General features: G+C 38.9%; 1 protein-coding gene across 5 annotated transcripts in view; it reads right to left on the reverse strand.

The window, feature by feature from the left end:
• Window positions 1-17,105, reverse strand: part of CACNB2 (calcium voltage-gated channel auxiliary subunit beta 2) — a 240,308-nt gene that overhangs the window by 219,282 nt on the left and 3,921 nt on the right. For all 5 annotated transcript variants that reach the window (XM_041486777.1, XM_041486770.1, XM_041486795.1 and 2 more), the window contains exon 2: window positions 10,185-10,277. In XM_041486777.1, coding sequence (XP_041342711.1) covers window positions 10,185-10,277 — 93 coding nt within the window. The remainder of the gene's footprint in view (window positions 1-10,184; window positions 10,278-17,105) is intronic.

Here is a 17,105-nt window from a genome sequence, read left to right on the forward strand (position 1 = left end):
ATGCCGTGCTAAACAGCATTTTACCACATTGACTTTTAGGCATACTACAGGACCAAATTAAGTAAATTGTGAGTTGAACACTGAGTAGGAAAAACTTGCAAGAAAGATAAAATGTGATACTCCTATGTGCTTCAAACAGCCAGGAATCTTTCTAAAATAAATAAATATTATACAGAGGCTGAGAACTGTGCAAAAAATTGAAGTATCATTCTAAGTAGCTCTTGTTTATGAGCAGTTAATCAGTAAGACTAGAAAAAATCTTCAACCTTCCAGAGTTAAGTTATTTCCATAAAAAAAAAAACACCACATGGCACACTGCCAATTCTTCCAGACTATCTCCAATGAATCACTGCTTCTTGGGCCTCAAAATGATGCTGTCTCTCTTTTACTTGGCTGTGTCATCTCCTTCCAAGGCTTTATCTCAGCACCATACTTTATCATCACACTTATTGATTGTGTAAAGTGTTGATTAATTTTCTACATTCAGATTTCAAAGTATAGTAACAACATAATTGTTTAAATCTATTGATGTACTTTCATTTCTTTGCAATGTCTATAATAGCATTTTAATACTGTTCACTTTTCTCAGATAATAACAGGAACATGAAGATTTTACGTATTTTAACCTTTAATATCTTCAAACTATTTATGGAGTTTGAGCAAACATAATTTCTCCTAAGCATGGAAAATTTTACTTTAACATATTATTTCAGCATTTTATTTAATACAAGCGTCTTAGGAAAGCATCCTTTTCCCATTTCAGTTTAAATGGCAGATGATGGATAAATTGTAGTTAACCTTGGGAAGAGACGTTAAAACCAACCAATTCCTGATTAATCTCTATTACTAACTCTGGCAATTTACTCAGCAATTATTTCAAGGACAAGGCTGATATAGACTTTAATCTTTCTGTATTATAAACAAACATTTCATTGACGCATTACTGTTTTCAAAAGGATTCCTAAAAAATAAATAAGGTCAAAGAAGCTGGACAAAGTGATTGATTTTTCAGAGAACTGCACATAAAATAACACATATTTAGAAAAAAAGCAAGAGGACATTACTGAGCATATGCTATACTGTCCACCATTTGTAGGAAAAATAAACCCAACTAGCTATGCTTCACTGTTTCTGCAGGAGCAATGATGCCTGCCTTCAGCTCAGTCCCTGCAAAAGCAGGATCTGATAAGGACACTTTTGAGAGCCACCTGATCAACCATGGCTTAAAGCTATATTTCTGACATAAAAAACATAGCAATTAAAGGCAATTTGGCATAAAAGAGAAGGCTATCTTTCATCCTGCAACAGACTCCCCAGGTTCAATCTGCAAAACAACTGAAAACTTGGAAACACCAGTGGAGACAATAGGAGGAAGAATATCAAAGGCATGTATAATTATATTTCTCCTTCTTCACATCATCTTTCTTGCGCCTTTTGCACTTCATCCATCCTCCCCTCCTTCAGCTCCCCACCTGCTTGTAGGAATTACTTCTCTTTCCTATCCAAGACCTGATTATCCTATTGGTAAACCATCTGATTAAAACCATTTAACACCTAGGGGACTACAGGTTTATATGGTGCTTAGAATTAATACTGCACATCACAAGAGTATTATTAATTACTTATTTCCTTTGGCAGAGGAAAAAGAATTCATATATTCTACAATATCATATTTTAAAGAAGTGTTTTTACATACCCAGATTCGCTTAAGGTCCCACTCTTTTTCAGGCCAGTCATATTCGGGAACTAAAATATCACGTGACCATCAGTGGAAACAACACTCACTAAACTGTGCTCACATGGATGTCACTCTACAATTTGATAGCCAAATTAAAAAAAAAAAATTAATTCCTGAGAAGATTTACAATCAATTTTAAAAGTATTGGATCATAAACTTTTTCAGTGAACCTAGTATTCCAGCAAAGTCTGAGTGAGATCACACAAAAAAAAGCAACATTGAAGTATACAGGAACATATAATCAGCACTGGAAATACTGTCTAAACACATAGCCCAAGAAAAGACAGATCTCTCCTGCAACTGCCCATAAAACTGGCAATTTTGTGACTAACTAAACAGAAATGGCACATATATTTTGCAGTGTATCTATTTAGTGAGGGATGAAACTAAGCACTCCTGAGTTAAAGCAGGATGTACTGGTGGAATATCATGAAAAACAAAAGATCCAGTAAATCCCCCTGGCTAATTGCAAACGATCTTTCCTTACTCCCTGAGCCCTGCCAGCAACTGGGAGCGGCTCATCTTCACGATGGAGAGAAATTGAAGCAGCTTGCTGCACATTGGCCAAGCAGCAGTTATTTTCCAATGAATCTGCCTGCATTTTGGAGCAGAAGATGACATTTACTTTACAGAGGATCAAACTGTTCCCTTGTCTTAGGCGTTTGTTCCCAATCAAAACCACACAGTGTAAATGCAAACCCTGAAAATCAATGCAATATTGAAAATTACAGAAAACACTTCAGGAACTAAACAATTGTTTATGATGCACTTAAATGTAATTATAAACGGAATTTTGCAGGTGAATTAAAACATGTTATTTCTAAAAAGACCCCTCATATTTTAGGGCCTTGTTAAAAAAATTTCCAACTAGATAGGCCCATAAGTAAAAGTTGTAAAAATACTGCATTTATCTTCATAAAATATTTTTACAGTCTCTGCACTCACTATAATTAAATATATGCATAAGAAACCTTCTTCCATTGCAGATATTTTGTATGTCTGTACTACAAAACATCTATGATAGCATATAATAAACCTTGCATCTCACCACAAATTTACAGACAATGCTGCACACAAGAACTAGAAACCACACTGAATTTTCTGGGAGAAGCAGGGGACAAAATAAAACAAAACACTTGATTCTCATTCAATCCCATTCCTAATTTTGATCTTAACTGTTTACAACTGCGTAGTTTTTCCATGGAAAAAGGAAAAAATTGCTATATCCCACACAAGGAGCAGCAAATACAGGCAAGGAGATTCCTTCCCAGCACAGCTGTAAGGCTTTTGAGAGGTTCAGCTCTTGCAAGCCCACTCTGATTAGAGCAAAGCTGAAAGATGGAGACAGTCAGAGAGCAATCAGCAGCTATAAAGGTATTTGGCCAAAGACAAAGGCTTAAGCCTAACCCAGTTTAGGCTTTCTGCTCATTCCATATGCCATCCACTATGATAGAAGAGTCTCCAAAAATCCTTCACCAGTTTAGCTAAGTGTTTAAAAACTCCTCACACCTCTGCCTGCTCAAAGAACTGAGCTCCTGCCTCCTCCTCCTCGCCCTCCTCTGCACGGAGGTGGCTCAGTCACCCGCAGAAACCCCCTGGCTCAGCCATGCACAAGTCCTGTCACGCCTTTTGAAGGCCCCGCTACAAAATGACGGATCTGATGCTGCCAAAGGCGATTGAGTGATGGTTTGATTGAGCGGCAGACACTGAGCAACTGGAAAGCCCCGTTCCTTCTCTCCCTGACAGAGCCAGAGAAGCACAGAGCCAGCAGCAATGGGAATGCCAAAGGAGGTGCAACAGCTGCCCCTCCAGGGATGCCACCCACCCGCCTTCAGGGCTTGCATCTCCCTTGTGCAGCAGGCCACGTCTGACCTGTCAGACACCTCTCAACACCCACCCATCATCTCAGCAAGCTCCAAAGCAATGCTGGCAATCATCTCAGCAGACATCAGGTATGAGCCCCACCTTCAAAATTTCCACTGCTCCTTGGAAAAGGATGTGTTGACTTCAGCTGCATGCAGAGTAACATCAAACATGCACACCCATTCAAGGCTATAAAGAGAGCTCCTACCCTTCTGTTTTTACAAAGAATTACATTTAGTTGTTCCCCCCTTGGTAATTTTCTCTTACCCTGCTACAAGAAGCATAAATGGACATGTCAGAAGAGCATTAAGATGTTTTGCCTGTTTGTTTTGGTTAGAGGGTGTATGGGGTTTATTTTAAACACATGGCAACATTTTGACTTCTATTCTTAGAAACCATTTGAGGCAAAAAAGGGCCCATGAAAGAATTGAAGTCCACAAATGAACTTCCTTTCTGACAGCTTTTTCTCAGCCATCTCCCCTCCAGTCATGCCTGCCAAAATCCCATGCTTTATAGGGGCATCTGTTCTATTCTCTCCAGGCCAAAAAAGGAGACTTTTCAAACTCTTACTACAGCCAAGGAAATCTATAGCTCAATGAACCTAATGTGATTATTTTTCCCCATGTCTGCAGCTCCACAAGTGCCATCAGAAGGGAAAGTCCCTTTCTTCCTGCTCCCTTCCTCCAGCCCCATGCTCCCAACCCAGGCCTCTTCTAAAAGCTGTCCTTCCTCCTCCTACTCCCTATCCAACTGCTTTTTACCACAACTGAGGAACTGAGAACAATTTACTTATTTATTTATGAGCCATAAATGAAACTCTACATCAACAGCTGAACTGACATATTCTTATGAATACCTGCACTGCTCCAAGTTCTTCACCCTGCTGTGAACTTGGTTTACTTCATACAACAAGAAGTACATAAAAAACAGCTGCTTTCCCATGCCAGTACTACTCCTGGAGTCGTATCACAACACAGGCAGTCTCAGTGGATTTGACTAAGAGCTGATTCACATTGCTCAGTACAAGCAGCAGGCCACCCTGGAACTGCGCTGCCTGCCCAGGATTTGAAGTCACACACTGGCCTTCAGGGGAAAGTTTGGGTGCTCCCACTACCACCAGAAGAACAGAGCAGCACACACGTCATACTCCCCATGCCCTCACTAAATTGGCTTTATCCAAGTGCAATGCATTTCTTTCAATAACTTACAATTTATGGTGCAAAACACAGGGCACCACAATCGCATCAATTCCCCATGAAATAACAGTGTTATTTAATGTGTTTGAAATAAGCAGACTTTCTAGAATTTATTGGTTGTGTAAGGCTTCAATGCAATCCCAAGAGCAAACACAGACCACAAGCACCACTGATCTGGCTTTCAGTGAAATCTGCAGAAAGACACCAGAAAAAAATCTAACAACTCCAGACATTTGCATCAGAAATAGGAGATGAGAAAATTGAGCTGAGCAGCAGATATATATTTTTATGTATTACAATCAGTGTTTGCACAATACCTCTAAAAGTGCCTCACATACCTTATTTTTTTTTTATGGGTAAAATCTAATGGTAAGTTTGCAAAGCTCCTTTTTCTCTCTACAAGCAAAACATGTCTCATAATTCGAGGCCCACAAAGGATGTAAGAATATATTAATAGGCAAGTGAGCCCTATTTGTACTTATTTATTTAGATTTTCTGGCTGGCCACAATCTTGTTCACATATAGTCTTCAAGAAGCAGGAATAGTCCTAGCAGGTTAAACACAGACAGGTTTTCAGCCTAAGCTTGTTAGTACTGGGCATGAAGACCAAAGCTAATATCTTTGCCCACTCTGCACCAGTTCTTTGTGGCTCAGCCTGTAAATGCATAGCCTCACTGGCAGGCTGCATCTGTGAGCTGAATACATAAGCTCTTCCCCTCATGAAAAGGCAAAAAAATTAAAAATCAAAGCTAAGCTCTACATCTGAAAGAAAAAAGGCAATTAAAACAAGAGGAATACATTTCTGACACAGCCCAGTTCTCTGGTGAAATCAAGATTAAGAGGCATGTTTATGAGCAAAACTAAGTCAATATTTTCAAATTGGTTTTTAGAGCAAATCTTAGTTTTACCATTCATAAAATTCAATAGGTAATTACACAGCTAGGCAAAAGTCCTTAGAGGAAAGCAGAAGAATAATGAATTTCCTACATAATTATTTATAGCTGTGTTTTTGAGTGAACACAGCATAACAGGCATCAAGCCAATATTTAAAGGAAAAAAAAACCAGATTTGTAAATCCTTAAATATTTCTGTAAGCCAGTCCATAGACAACAGCCTATTTCACAATCTAATCTGCCTTTGCAATACATAAAAATCCCAACAACTTAGCCTGCCTCTCTGATTAATCATTATGATTTAAAATAAAACCTTGACAAAGACAGGTCCAGAAGCACAACCACAAAATATGTAATGCTATCAGAACATGCAATTTGCTTAAAATAATGTTCCTGGGAAGTGCCATAGTGTTGTGTGCAAAACACGTTGTCTGATCTGTATTTTGAAGAAACCCTTGGGAACAAAATCATTACCAACCATCAGTCAAAATGGCAACAACTAGAGCTCAAATCCAATTCAGTCTTTCATAACTAACCCTAAGAACAAGCTGCTTATCACTCCAAAGCTCAAAAAAGATGATGAAAACTATATAACACAATGTCCTTTGGTTCCCTAAAGACATTATTACATTCAGTTAGGAGCTGATTGGTGTGCAATGATGCTTCTGCTTTCCAAATACACAGCTTAATTGCCAATACAACTTCACAAGAAAACAGAGAGAAAAAAAAAAAATTCCCTCTCCTGCTATTAAAAAGACAAGCAGTTGTTGCTAGCAAATAAAAAGAAGGCCAAATTGTTGTTATTTTTTTAAGCTCAAATATCATCAATAACAAACTGGAGACAAAACTAAACAAACATTTTTTTGGTAACAAACAAACAGAACATGATCCAAACATTCCCCTAAAATCTCATACATATTATAGTGTCACAAGTAAAAATTATAATAAAAATCTGTATCAATACATAAAATTCACAGCACAGAGGAGCTCTAACTGGACTGAAAAGAATGGGGGCTTAATTTGTATATTATATACAGATGCTCTTGCTCCAGTTTAAATCTTCTTTTATACGCATCAGAAACAATACTGGATAGATTGCTCTGCTCTATTTCAGCACTCCACAAAACAGATTTAAATGGAAAAGATCATTGCACACAGGGCTCTGCAGGCCACATTTCATTCTTCTTATACAGCAGCAGAGTTTACAAGCAATTTGAACATTACTTAGTTGCATTTGAAGGAAAGAGTACAATGTTGGCATTACTTTTATTACTGTAACATGTGGTGTGCATAGCAGGAAACCTGCCAGGTAAATATATTGGAGCAAGAGAGGCATATGTCCTTAAGGAAATATTAAAACCCAGACAACAAAGTTCATCAATGTTAACAATAAACATGAAGTCCGTCCCTCCCTCCTGCAGCCCTCCTTAAATGCCCAGCAGCTCTGTGAATTCAAAAGACTGAATCCTATATCCTTGCTCCTGCCAAATACCTCAATTGCCTTCCATGTGCATGACATTTCCTTAGGACTAATGTATTTGTCTTCTTTTATCCAGCAACAATATATTTCTGTGTTAGGAACTACTACTTTCTATTGATGCTTATGGCAAGAACCTGCACACCTCTCACAGCTCCCCTTGGCTTAAGGATACGCCAGCTAAATATCCCACAAAAGCACCTTCCAAACATTTCTTCTTCCTTATGAGGAATACAGACAGATCCTGGTGATAAATGTTCAGGACAACCCCAGGACTCCTTCTTCAGTGCAGAGGGAAGTACTTGTAGAGATGCACATAAAAGTGGCAAGAGAAGTTAAAAATTAAATGGGAAAGGAAGCGGGAACTGATGGAGGGAAATGAGGTTGGAGAAACAAAAGGCAGCTATGGGCATCATAAGCACTGCTGGAACAAACAGGTTGTGTATCCTATGTCTAGATCAAAACCGCCATTAACAACCCCACAAATTCATTTTTAAGCAAGAGCTTATTTCTTGATTTTAATACAGCACTAAAATAAAATAACAGGAAATGAATGGTACATCACTGACTCTAAAGGGTTTAAATTCATTTGTCTGCCCTGTTTTTCTGCAATTATCATCCATCTTAGAAAAAGACAAAATTAATGGATTTATATTTTTTCCTGCAAATAAATGGCTATTGCAAAACAATTATGTTCATTTACACCATGTAAAATATCCTGCAAGATACCTGGAGATAAACAATATGTATACAAAGAGAGTTTCTGGGAAGGGTACAGCAGCTGAGCAAGCGGAAAACTCTGCCCCCATTCTGTTTAATATCTGGAACACTGGGCACCCTGGTCATGTTGGTGGTAACTCTTCCTTAGTGTAAGAGAAACCAAGCTGTCCCAGGAGAGGAATCAGAGCAGGAAAACCTGTTGAACATGGAATCCAAGCTCTGACATAAACGTCTCAGCAGCAACTGTGAAGAAGCATTTATTTCTCTCCTACATCTGCTACAACTTGAACGGCTCTGCCTGCACATTACTTGGTAGGAGTGTTTTGTGGGGATTTTTTAAAAATTTACTCTGGACAATTTAATGTAATATTAAATTAATTCATTAATTGTCAAATGTATTCACTAATTAACTTATCCATTAACATCCCTTCATTATCTTCAGTGACAATACAATTACAAAGCTGAGTTTTGCTTTAGCAATCTATGACATCTCTAATTTTTCACAGAAGCTACTCACTTTTCAATCATTTGTATTACACCACTTGAGTAACTACTAAATTTTATTTCATGGAAATATATAAATCTCTTCTGTAAAAATCTACACTTGAAGTCACACTCCCTTTAAAGCCCTCAGAAAGAAATAGACACACAGTCTACAGCTCACCAAATCTGCTTCCTATGGTAGGTCTGGAGGTTTGATAAATCATGCCTCACACTCTGTAGAGACAACCAGATCTCCACTTCAACATCACTGCTTGGTTTGATGATCCCCCTCCTTGTGGATCCTCTTTGCCCTGCTCCTCACCATCACAAAACAAGCAAGAGGAGATACTTGAGACCAACTTCAGATTTCATTTAGGTAAACAAGAAAGGCAAAGAAGCATGTGCAGCTGGTGTAAAATAAACACTCATACTCTGCTAAAAATGTTCCAGGCTGAATTGAACATCCACAAAGAGCTAAGGAAAACAGCAACAAAGAATTCCTTACAAAGATTCCTTGGAACTGGGAGATTCTGTTGCTACTCTCAAACACTGCTTAGACTCACTGTACTTTAAGACAGGACAAAATGTCCCAAACAAGTAATTTACGTGATCCAGGGTTTCCACCTTGATATAGTATACTGCTGCTGAAAACTCCCATGATCAATTCATATTTCATATCTGGGTCCAACAGAAAGTGAAATGTAACAAGGGTCTGACTTTATCAAATACACAGCCTACCACAAAACCTACCAACACAATCACAGCAGGACAAAGTCAAAAAATTTTGTATACAGGAGATGTGTACTGATATAATCAATGCAACATCAATGGAGTCATTAAATAATTTGGGATGAAGGGACATGCAGAACAAGCCAGCAGAGAAGGAGGCGTGATGCCTGCTTATGGTAAAAAAAGCCCCCAAAACTCTGCTATGAAAGTTCCCAAATTCCAGAACCTCTCTGAAAAAGATGGCCAAGTCTGCACTGAAGATACCATGGCTTGAATCAGCTGGGCATGAAGAGCTGTGTTTCAGACTGCACAGGCTCAGCCACTTTGGTGCTCTGGGTACCATTTCTGCTCTCCTAGCTGTCAACCACACGTCACTGACACGCACCCTCCTTCCTCAGAAGCACAGTCTCAGTAGCACCAGAGCCACCCTGGGCTCTGGACACGCTTCCAGCCACCTTCTGTTGGCCAGAATGAGCTGTCCTGCGAGCACCCACACTGGTCTGGGATCACCATGGGTTCCACCAGGACCTCTCCCTTGGAAGCAGACACACAGACACCAGGGCACAGAAGCCTACACCACCACCCCATCTTCTACAGGCTCCTTCCAGCATCAGTGCAACGGGGACAAATGCTGCCAAGGATTTCCCCTCCAACCCATGCCTAAAATAACAGTGGGATGTGGGAGGAAAGCATCTAGGTTAACACTGCTTCATGCAGCACTATTTTAAGCAGGAAAACCCTAAGGATTGGTAGGGGTTTGATTCTTTCTTCCAAATGTTGCCACTTCAGGCAATTCTATCAGACTCTGCCTCCTCCTCCAGCTTTAATCACCTGATAGCATTAGAGTAACAAAAATAAGGGTAACTACTATACATGGAAAGGAATGAGAAAAGAAAAAGTATTTTTATGCCAAGATCAAAACAATAGCAACCAAATATTTTTCATTGTGCCAGAAGAGACTTCTGCTATTTCTCAGACTACAGCATCAGTCTGAGTTGACAACTTACAAAAAATAAATTAAAAATTATATTTTGAACATTTACACCAGCAAGCCATTCAATCTTTCAGAAACTGAAAACCCATACCTGGCGTACAAAACTGTTGGAGGTAGTGTCAGAAGATGTACTCCCATCTGAGCCTTTAAATCGGTTTTTTCTTCTTGCCCCTTTACCATAGGACTGTAAAAAAAAAAAAAAAAAAAAAAAAACAAACCAACAGATTAGAGAAACAGCATTACAGCATTAGTTTGTGTTGCACAGAAAGCTTCCAGTGTCTCCTAGGTTAGCAGGGATTCAGATTATCAGCTTTGTGTCAATCAATAAGCACATATTCAGTAAGTAACTGATGGGATGTATGTGAACTGCTCACCAGGCTTGGTCAATTGAGCCCTAAATGTTTTGTTGTTGTTGGGTTTTTTTTCACATTTGGTTCAAAAACGTATTTATAGACTCACATAGATGTAACATTATTTACCTAAGTCACAGTGATTAACAAGTACAGTTTGTTGTGCAGCTAGTTTAAATAAACAAGGCAGGAGAGGAGGTACTGGAGCAGACTCCAGTACATCACAGCTATGAGCCAAGTCAGCTGAGGGAACCTTTAACAGCAAGAAGTGACAAACAACTTGTTGATACAATCTTAAAACTGAGGGAGATTTTACAATAATAATTCTTTACAATAATTTCAAGAAAGTAAAAGCAGTATAACAATAAAAAAGGACTATATGTGTAACTGGGAAAGGGGTAATATGCTACTAAAAAGCAAGGCATCTTTAATCTGCTTTCATCTACTAAGAATTTAAAGAGACATGAGTAGAAAGATATGGTTGGCTGAAAAAAAAACTTTAAAACTGTGGTTTGGAAACACAGAAAATAATGATTTAGAAACAAAGCAAATGCATGCATGTGTCCACAAAAAGTAATTTGTTTTGTGCATTAAAAATGGGTCATCAATAAATATTTTTACATTAAATTACAAGGAAAAAAAAGAAATAGTTCAAAACTATGTTATTTGCAACCATATTTCTGTATGAGTGCAAACTGTGTAGACTGTAAACTCTGCCATGACACCACCTCTGGGCTGTGCAGCCTTCAGAGCTTTGGGCTTGAGCTTACTGATTCTCGTGGTAGGGAAGAGAGGGCTCCAGCGCAGGCTGAAACACTTAAAATCTCATACTGGCAGATTTTTAATATCATGTCTCCAAAATGTGAGTGATGTTCTTAGCAGTAACACATACAGTAAGTGAGATTAAATATTTTGCAGTCTAAGACTGAGGAGGACTACAGATAGCCGCTGCTAACTTCAGGTCTTTTGGCACATCCATGTACCTTGCCTCCACCAGATGCTAGAGAACAATCTCAAACTGTAACTGTGTTGATACTGGTTGAGTTTGGAGCACTTGATGGAATCTAATGCACCAATCTTTTAGGAAGGATGACTCGAGGAATAGCAGTTCTGTGGGCCGGACACTCACTCAGCAAAATCAGTATCTGTTATCTCACTAACCTAACAATGACTACAAAAAAAGCAATGTTGTATCCCACAAGAAACAGATTCATGGGAAAGACATTTTGCCAAGCTCATATGATTTTTTGTCAAAACTGCAAAATCTTGCAAGAAATTTCTGAATGGCACCCAAATTGGTTCTAAGCATGCTGGTTAGGACAGAACTATACAAAAATCAGCATGTTGAAGATTATGGGGGTGAAAACAGGACTATCTGATGAGTCTAGGACTGTAAACCAGCAGGTCTCAAAATATAAAATTAAATTTCAATCAGGAATAGTTTTACATGGTTGCATTTCTAAAAGGAAACTTTTATAACTGAAGAACTTGCTGGCAATGAAAAGATCTTCCTCAATCAATAAGAGTAATAAGTAGATTGGAACCACTGTTACTAGCAAATTATTAAAAATATTTTCCAGTTATAATAGACAGTTCTACCAGAACAATCTTTTTTCACCCAGTATAATACAATTAACATAATATTCCACCTAATATAATATCAAAGTACCTAAAATACATAAAAATATCTCTGACAGCAGTATTCTTCAAATATAACAACATCTTTAAATTTACCTGTTCCGAATGGTTCCCATTGAGTTAATTGTCTAGGGTTACACACAAATATTCTGAATTCCTTTCCTACAACTTTTGTGGAAGAATATAAAAATACACTTATGAAAAAATAAACAATTTCTAACATTCACAAAGAAGCTCAAGCATATAAAGCATCTACATGAAGACCACACTATCTAGAAAATTTCATTAATAGTGTACAGTACAATATTGTGTAATTCACAAGGAGATAATTAAAAACATGTACACATATTCTCTCTCACAGTCACACATTTTGTATTTGTCTCCAGTTTCTACAACATTTATTTTATTTAAAGTATCACAGTGCTCGGTTTGCTAACACAAAAGAATTATGAGGCAAAAGAGGGACTGAGTCTAGAGTGATGAGGATAAAACAAATAAGAGCAGAAAAAGAATATGTTACAAGCACAGATAGAGAGGTGTGCTTTATATCTGTGCTGCAATGACTAAAAGCATTTATTTCTGGCAACACCACAGAAATGCGGCTCAGGCTAAAACTCACCTTGATTTTTCAGTTTGAGGAGGTTTTTTGTGCACAGCAACATGCATATTTTTGTTCTACTGCTCTAAAGTGAAAACTTTTCAGAAGCATGAGCAACATACTAACTTTAAACACAAAAAACCTGTTGACATGATGGCAAGCTGTGGCTGCAGATTGTAGGCAGAGTCAGTTTTACACCTGCTTCTTTGCACAGAGCAGTTTTCAGTCAGAAGAATGGGGGACAATTTTTGTATGTGGGAAAACTGGGATTTGATTACTCTTTTCATTATTTTAAAGGATGCTAATTGGGGGCTACGTTTCCTTTCCATGCCATTCAAGCTTATTCCCACAGTAAGAAATGCCTGAAACTTTCTTCTGAAAATGAGATTAGCCTTCCATAATCAAAACAATCTTATATATTATTAAAAATTCTTAATTATCTCTGCCACGTGGAGAAGCTTGAATACTCATCCTGTCATGATCATTATGTTTTGCTTTTTCATGTGCGTTTTTTTTCCAAAAGATTTAAATGTGAGAACAAGGCCTTTGTAAATAAATAAATAAATAAATAAATAAATTTGTAATGATCTCTCAGTTACTTTCAATTCTCAAGGGAAAAAAAAAAAAAGAGAATATTTTTGCCCAATATATTACTGTGATTTTCATGTTAAAATGCGTTCCCTTATCTGTGTTCTGTGCAGCACTTGGCTGCAATTAGGCAGCTAAAAATAAAGGGCTGAATCACAACATGAGGGCATTGGCCAGCAAAAGCAGCAACACAGGGCAGTCCTTCCTAACCTGTATGGCAGCTGTACCTAAGAGAACAAGCACTGCAGACCAAACACCTCAGCACCCCAGTGTGCAGTGCCCAATGGTGGCAGCCTCCAAACCCAGCAGGCAGGGCTGGCACATCGTCATTTGTCCCTGCCGATCCGCTTACCACTGACTCCAGCCCTGGGAACAAACCTGTTCATAAAAAAAGTTTGCTGACAGTAACATTCTTACTGGAGTTTAGCAGAGCATCTTATTCAAACATAAAGTTATGTATACATGTGTTTACAAGTTCAAAAGTGTAGCTTCATTTATTAGTCAGAGGTGTGAAATTCCTTTAAAATTGGCTGACTTTTCAAAGAGGAGAAATAAAACACACACATTTATGTTCTAAAGCTTCATAAAATACCTGAAAAACAACGTGAAACCTTATCAAAAAACCAGACCCAAACCAAAGTAGTTTTGAAAAAAAACAGTTCATCAACCAAGACTTAACAAAGCAAAGAAGACTCTGCTTTCCAGCTCTGATTAGAAACTCTGATTGTGCAACTGTTATTCAACCCATATAATCAAGTAAAATATGGGAATCGTATCAAGTACTAAAGGCATACACCGCAGTTTCCTGATAATTAACAGTTTTATGTACAATTACTTGTTATTGTAAACAGATGAGATCAATGCTGCTCAGTAAAACTTGAATTTTAATGAGGTTCTGTCTCAACACATAAAACACATAGCATTCAATCCTGTAACACACATGACAAGCAGAAGGCATCGTTTATCCCTGTAGGCAAAATACTATCATCTGGAAGAGGAAATATAAAACATTTCAAATTACCAACCATCTACAACCAGGGCACTGGTCTTCTGTGGGAGTCTTAAAATGTCCTTCACCAGTAACCACTGTAATGGCATTTCATAGCAAAGCAGTCGTGAGGACTACACAAAGGATGAGTCTGAACCTTAACTATTTATCATAGGTAAAACAGCACCAGCCATTGAGACTGATGGCAGGTGGCAGAGGTAAACCCTTAAAATCTGGTCTCATGAAGGAAGGGTACAGATGATTAAGGCAGCAGAGTCACTGACACCAAAACAGGTCCTCAAACAAAGATGGAAGAAATAAATTGGAGAAAACAAAACCAGAAAACTAAATTTCAGAGCTACACTGAATCTTACATCATCTCAAATGAACAAGGGACCAACTACAAAAATCAAAACACCTAAAAAGGTAAAAAGTGACCCCCCTGAAGGATTAGGGAATTGCTAGAAGGTCAGAAATGCCAATATGCACCAAGTATTTTTCCTTCCCATGCAAAAGCTTAAAAAATATTTAAAGATGCACATGTTCCATACACAGCACGTCGGGACAGTGCAGACTATGCATCCAGCTTCATCCTTTCCTTAAAAGAACAGCCACTGCCTCTTTAAGCAATTCCTTACAACAAGGAAACAAATGCTCCTGCAGCTCTGACCCCCTGGGCCCTTTCTGGCCACTGGTCAGGCTTATCACCACTCAGAAATTAAACCTTCCAGCATCAGCTGCATAGCTGCAACCTCCACACTCTCACTTAACAGAAAAAGACATGAATATTTCCGATTTTTGCACCACAAATCATACTAATCTCATAAAGGAGTAGAGGTCAGTTTCCTGACCACATAGCCAAGGACTGGAAGAAGTACATAGACCTTGGTGATGTGTTCCCCACTAATCCACATCTCCCTTCCACGACAGGAATGAGGGCAAGAGGGCAAGGTAGGATACAGCAATATATCCTGGCTTGCCTCCACCTCAGGAGCAGGGGTTTGAGTCACTCTGTGTGGTCAACATCAGCACAGCCCTGTGACAGGCACCCGGCTCTGTGACATACCTGCAGCCCGAGCAGCACAGACTTACGTCCCCATAGCAGAAAAGAATCCCCAGCTTAGGTCTCAAAACCTGGATTTCTCCAAACAAACAACTTTTGCTATCGGGACAAAACTCAGGAAAGACAGGACTTACCCTCAGGAATCCTATCAAATTGAGGATCTCCAATAGAGTCATCAAGTTCATGCAAGCTACAGGGATAGCCTGCAAAGTCCATTTCACAGTCATTTTATAAAATCCTACACCTACACCAAAACAAAAATCCATCCACCCAAACAAACAAACAAAAACCCCAAAACCTCCACAAATAATTCACTTTTCAAAACTTGCAAATATAATACATAAATAAGTATTTAACAGATGCTTCTTTTTCACCATTAAAAGAAAACTAATTTCTGCTGAGCAACCTGTAATGGTTAAATCTTAGATGCTCTTTTCTGCTGGCCTGTGATAAAGCCTTGCCAGCACTGCATCTAGAAACAGCCCTATTCTTGCCAGTTCCTACACTTGTAAGCCATCTCCCAGTGCTCCCACCCTGGCCTCAGACCAGGTCATCTGGCGGTCTCCACCTGCCAGACAAGAAGCTGGGAATTTGGCAGGCTCTCCTCATCCCCAGTGGCTTGGAAACCCACCTCGGTGCAAACCTGCTGCACATCTACTTGTGATACCAGCGATGAAGATGTCAGCTCCCCCCTCAGCAAAACAGGAGCGCCCAGCAGCAGGAGGTGCTGAAGCTCATGCCCAAACCCCACTGTGCCTCCTGCAGCCTTTTAAAACTGGCAACCACAGCTGCAGGCCACGTGCCTCTACCTCCCCACCCGCTCTCCACGGATTTCTGTATTTCACTTGCACAAGCAAGCAGAAAGAGATCTGTGACAGAAGGATGCCCGCAGGGACCAACAGCCAACTATGAGACAGTTTCCCTCTGCTAAGGGTTTGCTACCCTGAGGACAGAGACCAAGGCAACCCCTTGGAGGGCAAGGAAGGCAATTTTTGTTCCTTGATTTTTAAACTCTTCTATCGCAGCACAGTAAAGACATGAGTAAAAATAGCAGAAGAAAAGTAACTGAGACTCCAGGAAAGCCAGCCTTGTAATAGTACAGGAACTTTTCATCCATAGAGACAAAACAAGACAAAAGACACTGCCTCTAGAAGATAGTTACCTGATATATGTAAGTTAGAACTGAAACTGCTGAACTGTTTTGGAGTGATTTTACACTCTAGGATAATGTAAAGAACAACTATTATATCCCATTTATGCTGATAATGTGTAATACCCAAATGGAAAATATCTCTGGAAGAGATGAGCATGCAAAATCATCTTTTATTGCTTGAGTACAGGATAATGCAAAAAAACCCCCAAAGAACAGAGAATTATCAGAAAAGTAATAGCTGAAACCTGAAGGGCTTTCTGCAGTGAAGGACTATTAAAATTTATTTTTGTCAGTACGGAATACAACACTGAAGGGAGATTACCACTTCAGGACAGAAAACACTACCTCTTGCTGAGGGCCATGAGGAAGTCCAATGAATGGAATTGGATTTTATCTCTTCTTCATTTGTATATCCTCCACCGAATTGCTGCCACATTGGATCTGGCCTCTAGGGATGCTGCCAGAAGAGAGTAAAACCTTCCACACCTCTATAAAAAATGGGTATGGTTATTATTTAAGTAAGCAAAGGGATATACATTTTGTTTGTTTATGGCTTACAAAGTATTCTTGCAAGTCAGTACTGGGAAATACACGGGTGCAAAATGTTTGTTTGAAGAACAGGTAAACATGGTAT

This window comes from Pyrgilauda ruficollis, unplaced genomic scaffold, assembly GCF_017590135.1.
Source record: "Pyrgilauda ruficollis isolate IOZ18807 unplaced genomic scaffold, ASM1759013v1 scaffold12, whole genome shotgun sequence".
NCBI lineage: Eukaryota > Metazoa > Chordata > Aves > Passeriformes > Passeridae > Pyrgilauda > Pyrgilauda ruficollis.